Source organism: Mandrillus leucophaeus, unplaced genomic scaffold, assembly GCF_000951045.1.
Source record: "Mandrillus leucophaeus isolate KB7577 unplaced genomic scaffold, Mleu.le_1.0 Scaffold242, whole genome shotgun sequence".
In the NCBI taxonomy this organism is placed as follows: Eukaryota; Metazoa; Chordata; class Mammalia; order Primates; family Cercopithecidae; genus Mandrillus; species Mandrillus leucophaeus.
The window spans coordinates 99,055-114,206 of record NW_012102499.1 but is presented as its reverse complement, the minus strand read 5'-3'; the positions used below and the strand labels follow the sequence as shown (position 1 = coordinate 114,206).

General features: G+C 40.9%; 1 protein-coding gene across 4 annotated transcripts in view; it reads left to right on the top strand.

The window, feature by feature from the left end:
- Window positions 1–15,152, top strand: part of NTRK2 (neurotrophic tyrosine kinase, receptor, type 2) — a 302,428-nt gene that overhangs the window by 206,574 nt on the left and 80,702 nt on the right. For 2 of the 4 annotated variants that reach the window (XM_011982735.1, XM_011982734.1), the window contains one exon: window positions 4,299–10,394. The exons of the other annotated variants lie outside the window; for them this stretch is intronic. In XM_011982735.1, coding sequence (XP_011838125.1) covers window positions 4,299–4,327 — 29 coding nt within the window. In that variant the 3' untranslated portion in view covers window positions 4,328–10,394. Of the gene's footprint in view, window positions 1–4,298; window positions 10,395–15,152 lie in introns of those variants that run through there. 4 annotated transcript variants of the gene reach the window in all.

Genomic DNA, 15,152 nt, shown 5'->3' with positions numbered 1-15,152 from the left:
TGCTGACTTCTCTTGGGATCTATTTTCCAAAACCATTTGTCAATGTGAAGTTGGAATCAGGCATGCTTATCTTGAAAAAAAGAAAGACAGAAACCAGAAGTATCATTAGAATGCACATATATCAGTTATAGATGACAAGCAAATGAATGTAATTTAAATTTAGCTTGTTGAGTCATTGAAACATGCACTCTAGGTAGCTGGGAAGGCACTGTGTTGCCCACAGGTGGTATCAGTTTGGGGAGTCCTGTATTCTTTGCTCAGTCTGAGTTCCCAGCATGAGGCCTTGTTGTGTTGCCACAATAGCAAGGAGACATGTTAGCAGATGATTTGCATATTAAGTACATTGACTTTCATTTTTCAAAACCAAATTAACCCATTAATCTCTGTTAGCAAGCTTGAGATTTTTCTAAGGGCTTTTTGTGCTATCTTCTGCACCACTGCTCCAATATTAAACGTGTAGCACAGCCTTAAAGACAACACAAAATAAACCCACGGTGGACAAACAGGCTTATGGCATTGGGATTCCAGGCCTTCCTTCATACGTGACTAAGGGGCCGTGAGGGCAATGACATCAGGTGGCCCGGATCCCAGAGATTCCCTGCCACTAAGGAGTGGGTATCCTGCATGTTTCCATCCCAACTTAAATACCATTCTCCTACCTTGTCATAGAGGTAAGGTAGAGGATTACTGCAAGGTTAGGCTTTGGGGGCTGACTCTTCGTCAAGAGCTTTCATGGGATGAAGGGCCTTAGCAATGAGTATCAGATCTGTGCATGTATAAGGAAATATCTATAACTTCATCCTATTCACTCAAATTTATCCCAAGGTATGTTTAAGGTTGGATGTGAGTTTAAATGTTAGGAAGAACAGTATTATGAGCTTTTAATGTGTGAGACTGGAATCCACCAGAGATTTTGGTTGACTCTGTAACATGACAAGATAAATAGAATAATGTGTGAAGAATATTGAGCTCCTTAAAATAAGAGGTATTAGTTGAAATCAAGGTATTATTACTCTTAATACTGTCATTATGGTGTGAACAAGGTGAGTAGAGGTATTGCTTAAAATGTGCCTTCTTTGATGGGGTGAGCCTCCTCCAAAGATCCTTGGAATGCCCTGTACGCAGAACTGTCAAATAAGGAGTAAGACTAAGCAGGATACTGTGATGGGAGCATCTGTCATCATTTTGATTGTTCTCCCTAGGAATAGAGTACTTTGACATTGACACCTCAGTCACCACCTGAACCAGGCCTATGATGCTTTTCAGTTAGCCTGAGGCTGTAGTATAATTGAGGCTGACTAAAATCAACATACCCTCAAAAAGTTGCTTTCCTTTGTGGAGGGAGGGAAGATAAAGCTGCATAATTAAGTAGACCGGATAGCCCAACAAGTCCAGTAAGAGAAATTGAACAAATGAGCAAGAGAGCAAACAAACAAAGTAACAAATGAGATCTTCTAGACAAAAGTGGGCTACATGGCTGGAAGTGCTTTCTTCCCTGGGAGGCCGAGATAGGCGGATCACGAGGTTGGGAGATCGAGACCATCCTGGCTAACACAGTGAAACCCCATCTCTACTGAAAAATACAAAAAACTAGCTGGGCGAGGTGGCGGGCGCCTGTAGTCCCAGCTACTCGGGAGGCTGAGGCAGGGGAATGGCGTAAATCCGGGAGGCGGAGCTTGCAGTGAGCTGAGATCCGGCCACTGCACTCCAGCCTGGGCGACAGAGTGAGACTCCTTCTCAAAAAAAAAAAAGAAATCCAGGAAGAAAGGCTTCAAAGGTTATTTCCTTAATCTGGAGTCTGTGGATTTTTTGCAAAGGTTTGGGTTCCCTTTGGAGTAGTCTTGATTGTGTGGCTCAGTCATTCTGTGCCTCCTGTCAGTTTCTGGCCTCTACCCAAGTGGCCAACCTCCATTTGGTCATTCCTTCTGTATAAAGTCTTGCTAGGCCCTGCACCCAACCGCAGTGTCCCGGCTTTGTGTCCTCAGTCACTCCACACCATATACCAAAAGAGATTTTCATTTTTCCAGGCAACAAGCCACGTATACACTCATGATTTTAAGAACACTTAAAATCACAAATCTTCCATGAATCCTTTTTCAAATAAATGAGAATGAAGAAGCGATTTACTTCTTTCCTTCCCTTCACCCTTTTGTAAATGTCATTTTTTTATCTCATAATTTTTTTCCTTTATCTTTGGTGTATCTGTGGCCTTCTGTTAAATATTGAGTATGAGCACTCTCATGTGTTTCTGCAATCTCTTTTAGGTTAGATTGTAAGCTCTTGGAGAGCAGGATCTTTATCTGTTGACCTATTCCTTCATAGCACAGGACGTGGTGTACCTTTGATGTTGGCCACATGTTGACCAGATGTAGCTTTATATTACTGAAATATTAATTGCTAGCAGATATGTAACAAGAAAGATGACTCATAATCATTTTCATTGGTTTTATTCCTATCAAACTTGCCTACATAGTTGTTTATTTATTAGACAAGTTTTTAATAATATATTAGCCAATTTAAACAGATTTAGATAACAATTTTAGCAGAAATAGGCTTTGGACAAAAAATCTTTTCTTTGAACATTCTAATTGTAGTCATGCAGAAATTAAAATATTTCAAAATGTATAGACCTGACATGTAGACTAATCTGTTGCTATAGGCCCATGAAATGTTGAGAACTTAGATTTCAATTAGATAATTCCCATTGACTATGTATATGTGTGTGTGTATCTATATACACACACATATTTATGTGTGTTATATAAATATACACACATACATGTACTCTATATATACACACATATACTATACATATACATATATGTGTGTGTGTATATATATATAAAAAACATATATTTTAGAGACAGAGTCTCACTCTGTCACCCAGGCTGGAGTGCAATAGCACAGTTGTAGCTCACTATAACCTGGAACTCCTGGGCTCAAGCAATCCTCTTGACATAGCCTCCTAAGTAGCTAGGACTCTTAGGTACGCACCGCCATGTCTGGCTAATTTATTTTTTTATTTTTTATTTCTATTTTTTGTAGAGATATAGTTCTCACTATGTTGCCCAGGCTGGTCTTGAACTCCTGGACTCAAGTGATCCTTCCCAACTTGGCCTCCCAAGGGAGGGATTGCAGGCATGAGCCCCATTGAATATTTTTTACAAGTGAGCTTTTAAAGAACCTCTAAAGAAGGGCTCTTTTAAGAAGTTGCAATGAAAAAAACATTGAGAAGATCTCAGAGAGAGTTTAGAAAACTTACCATGTGCTTAAAGCATAATATCACATGGACAGTACAACGTTACTATTCTTATGGATCCATCAGAGACTTGAGCCAAAAACTGGCCTATTTACTTCTCTTTCCTAAAACTGCATGCTATTCAAAGATGTTGACTTTAGAATATACACGTGATCTTACAAAGATCACTGAATTGTAAGAATCTATTGTGTATATGATCTATATGTATGATCTTATTCATTTCACTGAAGTTTAAGAATCTAACTTACATAATAAAGACAATTCATTAAATATTTATTTATAACACTATTTTAATGCTAGGAACTAGAGAGCTCTTGAAAATAATGGCTTGTTCCCTGCTCTCAAGGAGTCTCACTGGCAAGGCCGATAGTTAGATCATCATATAATCATAATGCAACGTGATAGGCATTACAATAGAATAGGTTAGAGCATGGGTCCAAAACCCCAATTACCAACAAGAATCAGGCACGTCAATGTAAGAAACAGGCTGGAAGAAAAATGATGTGGGGTAGTGAGGACCATGCTGGAGTATGGGCCTGGTATTGCCAGATATTCTAATTTTTTTCCAGAGAAAACAGGTGTTTATTATTTTGTGTGGATTCCCCAAGATTTAAGACACTGGGTGAGATAAATAAAAATATATCAGTGTGAGGCAGGTTTGACTCGCAGTCTACCACCCGTTTGTGATACTCTGAATTAGACCTGAAGGATCAATGAATAAAAATACCTTATTTTACAAATGATACTCAGAAGTAGCTTGTCCAGAGTGATACAAGCTCAATACGTGCATAGTTTGGCTTTAAAAACAAAATAATAAACAAACATGATCAAATCCAACTTCTTAAAATGATGCATAAAATAATTTTAGTGAAAGATGGTGATCAATTATATCCCCTGAAGTATGTTTTCACTATCTGGAGTGATATGAGGGTTTCATTTACAAAGTCCGGAGGTGGTTTGCAGGATTGTAGAGCAATCTGAACAGGGCTGAATTCCTCCCGAGCACGTTCCAATAGCAAGTCTGTCTACTTTATTGCAGGGCCCAGAGGTTCCCCCAAGACCGCCTGATAATAATTTGGTATTTGGAGGCTCCTGTGTCACTGCAGGAACTAAAGGAGGCTAAATCCATGCCTGATGGAGGAGAAGAGTTCTATGGTTATCTGCAAATTCTGGCCAGACAAGATCTTGACGTCACTCCTTAGCTTCCATAACCTAGCCAAGCAAGAAGTTGCCTTTCCAAGACAAAGCAGTGTGCTCTAATGACTAACCCCTCAAAGTACTCTGCCACTTTAACTATAGACCCATCTCCTCGATCAATCAGGATGGCAAGATGGAGCTGAGGAGCTCAGCAACATCAAGTCTGGAGTTGGTCTTTAATTCAACTAGCTTGTTTAGACGTGTCTGAACACCACGTCACCTGACAGCACGGGGTGGTTTCCCAGTAAAATTCACAAACTCGGCTCAAGGGCAGCTGTGTGCTGCTTTCCTTTCCTTGCCTGCTGAGAAAGGTTTTGACAGGGAACAATGGAAACACACCTTCTGAGCCGAAACAAACCAACAGAAACAAAACACACTAACCAGCAAAAACCCCAAATCATCAGTCTTGGGTTCTCTCGAAGGGTGGGAGTGCGTCTTATCTTCTCCCGTCGGAGCAAACACGATAGATGTCCTCCCTAAAATTGTGTCTTCCCTAGAGCAGCCTTGTAAATTAGCTAGGGTCCTAGGCTTGAGGCCTAAATCGACTTAAAATTGTCTCTAAATATGGACCTGGATGTGTTTGTACTTGCAGAGCATGCCCTCTTCATGTGCCTAGGGCTAGGAACTCCCTGTGGCAGAGGCATATAAAGTATTCTGACATTTTTTTTTCTTTTCAATTTAATTCCATTTCCAATGAAATGGATTTTTAAAAATTTTCTCCAGAGTGTGCCATACTTCTCCAGCTATTGTAGTTAATGTGCGTGTTTCCTTGTGTGTATGTGTGTTTGTGTGCGCGTATGTGTTTTCCTAGTGGTCACATGCTTGTTAGGCAATTATGTAGATAAGCACAGATTCATAGACCAGCTAGACCTGAGGAAAGAAGACCTTATAAAGGGAGGGAGTATTTTAACAGTAGCTAAAGCTATCACACAAAGCACCCATTCTGCTCCCCTCAATAGCCACAGCCCACTTCGTCATTGTCTTACCAATAAGGGGAAAGGATGTAGGTGATATTTTTCACAGAACCACAGAGGTTTTGAACATATTTGCAGTATTACTTTGAGTACACATGAGCAAAAATTCTGAATTATATCCAGGACCCAGAAGCTTATTAGATCAAAGAGTGTGGGGCCCTTCAGAGTTACCGGAGATTATCTTCAGACTTCAGTGCAATCGAATGACCATGGTCCATTTTGATGGTTAGAGATAGGACTGATAAACGGGTAGAAACAATTGCTTTAGCACTTTCTTCTGTACTTTGCCTATTAATGTTTTGTCTTTCAAAAGTATATTTTCTTCTAATTGTTTAATTGGCCAAATAATGACTGCTTTGGGAGTTGTTTGTATGCCTTGGACGGCCATGGCCTGCACTTTAAAAATAAGCTAAGTCCATTCTGCCCAGCATGAGCATTAGGACAGAGAATGCAGTTATTTTAGGATCCTTAAAAATTGCTTCTTTTATGGCACACTGGGTTGACGACTCATCTCATGGGAACCTTCATGGTACGTTGCTGCTGTTTTGGAGGTCCCAGTACAATTCTTTCCCCCTCTCAGTGCCATGGCCCCCCCATTGCTAGCTACAACAATTTGATATCATATTCCATTTTCAACTCCAAAGGAGATGGTAAGAAGCTATCAAATAATGCTTTAAAAAAGCAACTTCAGTTTCTTAAAAGAAAGGAAATGAATACATGCTGCATAATTACATTTAAAATGTAAGCCTTGTTATTATAAGCTGCACCGAGATGAAGATTTGTTAGCAAACCAATTTCAAGCACACTCACAGTGAAGTAAAATCATGCTTTTAGCATCTGACCATTGGGTGATATTATTCTTTGTTATCAAAAAAGAAAGATCACCTGATTATAGTATTCTTAGACCTCCTAGAGAAAACACTCCAGTTCTAAGTTTGGTGTCTGAAAAAAAAACAAAAATAAAGGTTATGGATTTAGGTCAGGGAGACACTCAGAGTGATAATCTGAAGACTGCGTTTACTCCCTCATCATCAGCCAACCAAGATGGAGTTCTGCATCCTGCACATATCAGACATTTCAGTCCAATTTCACCAAAGCATCAGTGATGTTCTAGAAGCATCCCAGCAGATGGAGGATCCTAATGTATTTGTTCTGGGTATTTCCCAAGGCCCAGCCTGACTGGAGTGTGTGTACCAACAGGATGAATCCAATCAAGCTATGCCCCCATTTTGGTCTTGGGTTGGTCACTCTCGCATGTGCCAGCAGATTGTGGACCAGGACCAGCTCAGCAGACACAGTTGCAGAGTAACCTCCTACATTGCTAAGAAGCTCCTGCTACCCAGGTGCTTTGAACAATTGAGTGCTCCCTCTGGTTAAGTAGAGATGGGACCACTGGAGTTTTTCTTGGATGTGATGCTCAATCCTTTATGGCAGCTGTTATAACAAAGTGCAGGTTTCCTCCCTGGGAAGTGCAGCTTTTCTCTGTCTTTACTAATTCTGCCAGCCTGTGAGAGTAACCACCATAGCTGGGCTTCTTCTCAGATTGTCATGCCAGGTCTCCTTGCTGGGGAGCTGTGATGCTGCTCTGAGGTTGATCGCTGAGGTTGTAGTGGGTTTTTGTTTAGTTTTTCTGGATTGTTCTTCTTTCTCTTGAATGGCAAGAGAAGAAACATTTTCTCTAACCCACGGCCAGGAAGGAAATGGGGATAGAGCTACTTCTTAGTTCAACCTGGTTGCCACGTAAAGGAATCTCTCTCCTTGGACTCAGCCCCTAACTGGAAGCAAGAGCCTCTGCCTCCTGAGACTGAGAGAGCAGCCCAAGGAGGAGATGAATCCATTCTGTCCTTTGTTTGGGTTTGCTTCCTGTCAGTGAGAGAATGCTGAGGCAGTTCCTGATATGTGAAACTTTCATTTTTAAAACCAGGACAGTCCTAAACAGACCGCAATGCGTTGGTCAATCCCAGTTGGTATAGGCCCAATGATTTTTGCTAGTAAGATAGAATCGTCTTCCTCACCCAAAATGCTTTTAAGTGCCCTAAAATGGGTATTTCAAAACAAAAATAAATAATACAGATTATAGTAGAAAACCTGGAAAACATAAGAAACAAAGATGAAATGAAAAGTCCCATGTAATTCCACCAGTTAGAGTTAACCACTGACATCATTTGGATATATGGCTTTCTACTCTTGTGGGTATCCTTTTAATCTCTTGTAATATAAAGTCTGACCATATGTGTCCTTGCCTTTATTTGTACTGGAGTCTGTTAATATATTTATAGTAATGGCTCCCTTTGGGGTGATTGTGCCACACAGTGTGTAGGAAGCACATTGGGTGTATTATTCCCAGTTTCATATTTTGTATTTCCTTGGGGATGTGCAGGGGTTAAGAGCGGGGGTCTGGCCGTAACTGGCCACGTCAGACTCTCATATGGTAAGTATCACAGAGCACACGAGGCCTGTGTTATGCGCTGGAAAGACTCAGGAAATGAGAGGCCCTCTTGTTCTGACAAGGCAGGCTGAGAGCACTCATTTAGGGTCATCACTCCAGATAACTCTACATGCGGTTTATTGCTCAACTGAAGCAGATGATCACTTTTTGCCTCCAAGTTCTTCACCCTAGCTAGCTCTTTTCAAAGAGCTGAGTGTGCTGGATCTTAAAGGGCCAAGCTAGTTACATCTCATACATTTCCCAATATTTAGGGATGCCTTCTCTTCCACTGAGGATCCCTTGGCTATGCAAGGACCTCTGATGAGCCGGAGTCTCCCTTTGGTCACTCCCAGCTTTGCTTAAACTTGATGGAGTTTGCTGTCCAGTGATCCCCGGATCTTTCATCATGAAAGCCTTCCTTCCTCTCCTGATGTCTGAGGCCTCTAGATCTAGACTGGGGTTCTGGCAAGGAGGCTTCTATCAATAGTATGAAATCCAATAATATGTTAGTGTTGGTATTTTGCACAGTAATATTAAGGCTAGATTCTAAAAATGAGTTCAAATGAATAAGTTTCTGTGATGTAAGAGATTAGATATGTGTGATTTCAGAACCAAAGGCAGGGGGGAATCCCAGAAAGAAAACAATAATATAAGCCTAGTTTCTATATATTATTCTTATTCATTACTGTATATGGGTAGACATCAATATTCTTTTTTATCCTGTTACTATTAATGAACACATTTTTTAACCATGCCATTGAACTTTTGGGTGCAATAAAGTGGAACCTAAGCTCCTCATTACATAATAATGGCATTTGGACTGAGTGCCATATTCCTAAATTTCCAGTAAAGTGGTTGATACAGAGAGGACAGGATAAAGCCCTATAGTGTGCAGTTATATCAAAATAGCTAGTGTCCACTTTAGGGAATGTCTTTACTAGAGATTACATGAAAGGTCTGCTTATAAAATAAGCAGATATGGCACCACTAAGCAGCCACCTGAATTGTTTTCCTACAGGAATGATTAATGTTCAGATCCATTTATGTTTTCGTGCTCAATACTTACTCCCCTTCCCTGCAACACCCAAAGGGTTTAGTTTTGAAGTCATTTGGTCTTCACTCTACTACTGAGGAATAGAGAGGCACTAACTGCTTTACCCAGGGTCAGAACTCATGTTCTTACCTTCTATTAATAGAGTACTTGAGTCAGATGGACTAACTGGTCTCACATTTTCTCTATCTTGGTTTTACCTCCATAAACATCAATATCTTTACCCACGTGGTTTTTCTCTCCTCCCCTTTTTTCCGTATGTATTAGGGTTCAGGAACTATGAAGCTAATGATCACATTTCTTCCTAGTTCCTAATTTCATTAGTGCCATTTCCTAATATCTACAGAAACAATGATCAATACATGTAGCTGCTTGAGCCTCATTTAGAAGGGTAGCCTTTCTTCCCCAAGTGTTGTCAGAATGAATACATTTAGTCTGTCTTTTTCCCTCTTAGGAGTCTTTGTTTTGAGTTGATGGTAAAATTCCTCTATTTACATGTGAGATTTTTGATTTCACTGAATTCTACCTAGATTTTTATGGACATTGGATTTGAAAGAGGAAAACACTCGTTTTCTTAGTAAGATATTGGTGATACGTAGCTACGCCGCTGACTTCCAAACTCCTGGGCTTTGGGGAGGGCGACAGCGGCCAAGTAGCAGGCAGAATAAGATCATCACTCATGTCCTGAATCACACTTTCCCTCTCGGGTTGTGTATATGCTCTGCCACTTCCTACATATTACATCCTGAATTTTTAAGTAAAGTGGATCTTAGCCAGATTTGAGTCTAATGGCTGATTCATCGGCATAGTTCTTGGCGTTAACATCTCAGTGCCCTCTTTTGTTCTCTTTGAGAGGATTCATGTCATTGAGGGCCTTTGTGCCTCCTGTTGTCTCGGTGTGAGGAAGAGCTTTGGTGTGAGGGCAGAGCTATGTAAAGGGTTGCTGGGTTGGGGGATTAGTTCATATGGTCCCCACACCATCTATCTACTTTTGGAGAGAGGGGACTTTGAGTGGGTGGGTATGGATTGATGTTCCTCAAGGAAACCCTGCTGGCTAATGGGCACTACATCTGTGTATTACTGTGATTATCTCTGTAAGCTCCCCATGTGGCCAAGGACCCTCCTCCTACCTGGGCACTTCCTGCTGCCTTGTTGCCCTGGTCTCAGCCGTTCAGCCCGCTGCTGCTCCACCATGTTGGGCTGCGGTAGGATAGGGAAGGGGTTCTGTTGATTGCTAAATGTTGCCTAATTTTATTTCCCTCTTCCACATTTCACGCAAGAGAGTGGACCTAACACATGACTTGCGTTCTCTTCCTATGTTCAGAAACTCCAGGGCTTGCCACGTGTATGTATGAGTGACCGATGGAACTTGGAATTCTTTATCTATATGATCTATCCGAAAATGAGACTTTTGTACTGGAATTTGTGATGTAGTTGATCATTCAGAGCCAAACGCATATACCAATAAAGACAAGAGTGTCATATTTGTGGTCTCTGTTGCCTACTTTCATCACCTACTAATTATTTTTCTTACATAGACTTGAGAATATAATTCAATATTGGGATTCCTCAAGGCACCACGAACAGTGCTTTAGAAGTTGTCACCATTGGTTCCCCAGTTGCCCCCATATAGCCTCTCTGGGTTTTCTTGAAGCAACTCCTTCACTCAGGTAGGCCAGCACTAGGGTGAGGCAAGAATGTCGCTCGCTTAAGGCACAGAATTTAAAGTGGCACGAAAAGTCTCAGTACTCAAATAATATTTTCATGCAACATTTTAAAAGATAAAAAAAGAATGCAAAAGATCTATGAAGAAAATATCAAAATTTTAAATAAAGCCAGCATAATCCCAGGAGGACTGAGATGAGTGTAAGGTGAGTGAGCTGAGTCCTACAAGTTCAGGGTCAGATCCTGTCTTTCCTTAAAATTCTGATATTTTTGGCTAGGCGCGGTGGCTCATGTCTGTAATCCCAGCACTTTGGGAGGCTGAGGTGGGCGGATCATGAAGTCAAGAGATCAAGACCTTCCTGGCCCACATGGTGAAACCCCGTCTCTACCAAAAATACAAAAATTAGCTGGGCGTGGTGGCACATGCCTGTAGTCCCAGCTACTTGGGAGGCTGAGGCAGGAGAATCACTTGAACCCGGGAGGTGGAGGTTGCAGTGAGCCGAGATCATGCCACTGCACTCCAGCCTGGCAACAGAGAGAGACAACATCTAAAAAAAATAAATAAATAAATAAAAAAAACAACTTTTTTTAAGCACAAATGTTTGCATTCAATTTTATCAAGAACTATTGTGTTACACTTAATATAATTTATCTCAATAACTGATTTTTTAGCATTTCCTTAAGTTGTGTGCACAAAGCAAGAATCTCACTCCCCTTAGCCTTGGCCTTGGCCTCCGGGCTCCTCGTGGCCTGGATCTTGTTGAAACCTCTGGCCTTTGCAAAGCTGTTATGTGTACACAAACTTCTCAGCTGATTATCTGTCAGTCTTCTGCCACTTCCTGAGTTCCTGGCCTAATTTCTTTCCTCACTGCCTCGTCTTCCCTTGGAGACGCAGTCCCCTGTTTCCCTTTTGTTCAGCCAGCCTCAGCATCTCCAGCAGTAACCATCCTGTGCTATCTACTGAAATAGCAGAGAAGTGCATGCTCATCTTCTCACTAATTTTTAGAATTTTTATTTGTTGTATGTGACTCTCCAGAGTGAGGGAATGAATGAGGCTGCCAAAGAGAGAGAGAGAGACAGAGAGACAGAGAGAGAGACAGAGACAGAGACAGAGACAGAGACAAAGAGAGAGAGATTTTGTGGAAAAGGACAGGAGGGAGGATCGGGAACTTTCTCAGTAAGTTTGAGAAATAATCTAGGGGAAAAATGGATAAAAGTTTTTAAAAAATAAGTGAAATTCTTAAAAAAAATCTATATTGCTTTTATCCCCCACATTTGGAGATGTATGATACATTTGCTAAGTTGAAGATACATTATTTGAGATTTAAAATGCCCCATTTTCACTCAGCCAGTTTCTTAGTGCCATGAGCTCTTTTTGTAATATTTGCATTCTCTATTTTTACATAATTCCTATCTAATGCCTTTTATGGGACAGGCCCCATGGATTGTATTTTCACATTAAAAAAAAACCCTAATCATTTGCTGTAGTATAGATATTACTCTGTTTTACAGATGGGAGAAGTGAGACTCAGAAAGGTTAGGAGGAAAAAGAAAACCCAAATTCCACCCTGAACAAGGGGTTGTTACTGAAGCCCAGGTGGGTGTCCTGGAAGTGAGGGCTCTTTCTAACCCAGCGCTGCTCATCCTTTCCAAATTAATACCCAACAATTTTCTAACTCAGCAAGAGGAACTGTAGTGTTAGCATTGCGCCTTTCATGTGGGTGATCAAGTATTCTGGGGTGTATTAACTTTCGGATCTGAAGGGTGAGGAGTGTCCACATGGTGGATACCGAACTTTCTGTTAAAGGAGGAACCTGCCAGTGGGCAGAGCCCAGGCCATCTATAGTGCAATGGTTGACACAGACTCACTGGCCTGTGATGTTTTCTCTCTCAGTAGTGTCTTTACCAGAAATACTAAATGATCATGAATATAAAGCCCTTATTTTTATTTTTTTTCCAATTAAAATTATGTAAAATCCCACTTTTTCTTTTGCCAAGGCCTCTCTGAAAAGTTTACTTTTTTAGTTTTCTTTCAGAAAATCCTAGAAAAAGCAAGCTGTACCATAGATCTCAGACTCTTTCTTGAGTGGCTTCACTCCTCTGAGATTAGCATATCTGATTTCCGAGGTGAACTTGATGTCCAAGAAAAGAATTCAAAGTGTACCAAGTATGTTTGGGAGCACGTTGAGGTGCACACATTTGCTGAGTTTCTGTAGGTGATGCTGGGAGGAGTGAGAACCCACCACTCCTGGGCAGGGTCACCCTGTACCAGGAGGCCAAGGGAACACAGTGGCTAGTAAAGCCTTCTTATCAGCATCCTATGGGGAACCAGCCTTGCTGCCAATCTTATGAGCATCTCAGAGGACAGACAAGTATTCCTCTGGCTCACCTTCTACAACTTGTCCTTTCATTTTCCATTCAAAGGCCCATGTTTCCAAACTGGCTAATCGAATGGAGTCAAAATTTCTATAGATCTTTATGCTTTAGAGAGCCGTTTTAAAAACAAGAGTTGGCACTCATACGTGGCATTCTTCCAAGCCTGCGTCTACGTGCTTCATAAAGTCAGGGGATATCAAGGAGCTGATATTTTTGAGCACTTTATGACAGACACACATGTTGACCAATATCTCATATAAGTCTTTTAATAGAGAGAGTCACGCATGTTCTTTAAAAACATCATACAACACTTCTTTACTGGGCTTGGTAAGTGCAGATCAGTTAGAACGGCAAGGTTAGCCAAAATGAATAATTATTTTCTGACTCAATGTTTATTCTCTTAATTATCTTGATAACTTAGAAAAGACCATAGTTTGGAGTATGAATTATTCAAATGTAGTTCAAAGTCCATTGTGACAAGTAATAAAATACATTCAAAATATTGTTTACTAGAGAGTTCCAAGCCCGCTGAACCTCCATGCATTATCAGCTACAAAGCTGCAGAGCGTGGCCAGCCCTTTGGGGTTGTGGAGATGCAGCCAGAGAGCGGTTTGGAGAAACTAATTAGAATGTGACTTCAGAGAAAAGGGGCTGAAATATTTCCAAACAGAGAATTTGATGAGTCCTTTGCTTCCCCTGGGGTGGGGGTTGTGTGTGTTTTTGCATGAATCTCGGAACATTTGCCAGTATGGAAAATTTTCCCAACGAGAGGAAATAAAACCAATCTCTGACTAATAAGACTGTCTGGGACCTCTAACAATAAAACTCCAGGATGGGGAGGGGACAACAAGGGTGGGAATGCAAGTTCAGATTAGGCTCAGGGTATATAGTCATATGTCTCTGTTGGACGATGAATGTGTAATCAGGAAGTCACGTCTCACCAGGAATTCAGTGGCAGTAGTCAATGACTGACATCAAAAATTGCAGATGGAAATAAATACTTATTGACAATTTTGTAAGTTCTGAATTATGGTCTGTTCAACAAACGAACAAGTGCTTTGGCATCTCCAGCTCCTAGAACAATGCCTAGGACATTGTAGGTTTATAATAAATAGGTAGTAAACAACTGAATGAACAAAGGAATGGATGATCTTCTCTACTTTGCCTGTCATCTTACTGTAGCTTTGGGAAGAAAATACATCTCTACTTCATTGAGCTTCAGACATCTCTAGTATTTGCCTGTGATTCTAGTAGGAGCAGAAGTTTGGCTACCTTTCCTTTTGAATTGCATGTTAGCTATCCCCATTGCCATGTCTGTTCAGTGTTGGGTTTGAAGCTTTTTCTCCTGCTCTTTCTATCCCACCTCCTAAGTAATTTATGTTTTGAGAATTCTCCTGTCTGGTTTTGTAACTTGGGTTTCAGGTATGCCAAAGCTTTATGTTTTGTATTATGGGAGAATAATTTCTCACAAGGCCTAATATTGAAGTTTTAATGGAAATATACATATTTCTCTCATTGAATTTACACAATAGTCCTATGGTGGGTATCCTTGTTACTTTAATCACACAGAAGGAAAACAGTAAAGCACAGAGAAATTAGGCAATTTGCCCAAGAACATATAGCTACTAGGCAGGAGAGCTAGGAGTTTAACCCAGATACCCAAACCCTAGCATTGGTTTTTAATGCACACACTGAATTCGTGCCCATCTCTCTGTCTAGCCATCAAGCCAGGCTTCTTTCACACTCCTGCCAACACACACACACACACACACACACACACACACACACTGACCCACAATGGATTTGAGGCAGTTTACATTGGAAATGCAGCCAATTTAACTGATGAGATGGGTATCTGCAACTTTCTCATTTTCCCCGTCATTTAAATCCTGAAATTTCTTCCCATACTGTAAAACACTGTTTATATTCAAAATTGACGACAAGGGAGAGCATGATTCTAAATGGTAAAGGCCAGACCAGAGTCTCAAGTCCTTCATCTTTGATGGAGAGCCACCCCTTGGCCACTGCCAAAGGCCAAGGTGATTTGGAAGGTGATGGTAGCAAGTTACCAGGCATTCTTTTATTTGTGGCTTTGCTCAGCTTCGTTTTTCTCAAATATGCAAGAAAGCTGGAGGACACCACTGTTGGAGGAGATCTGTATCTATTTATCCTTAACCCCAAGTCTGGTAGCAAGCCACTTGG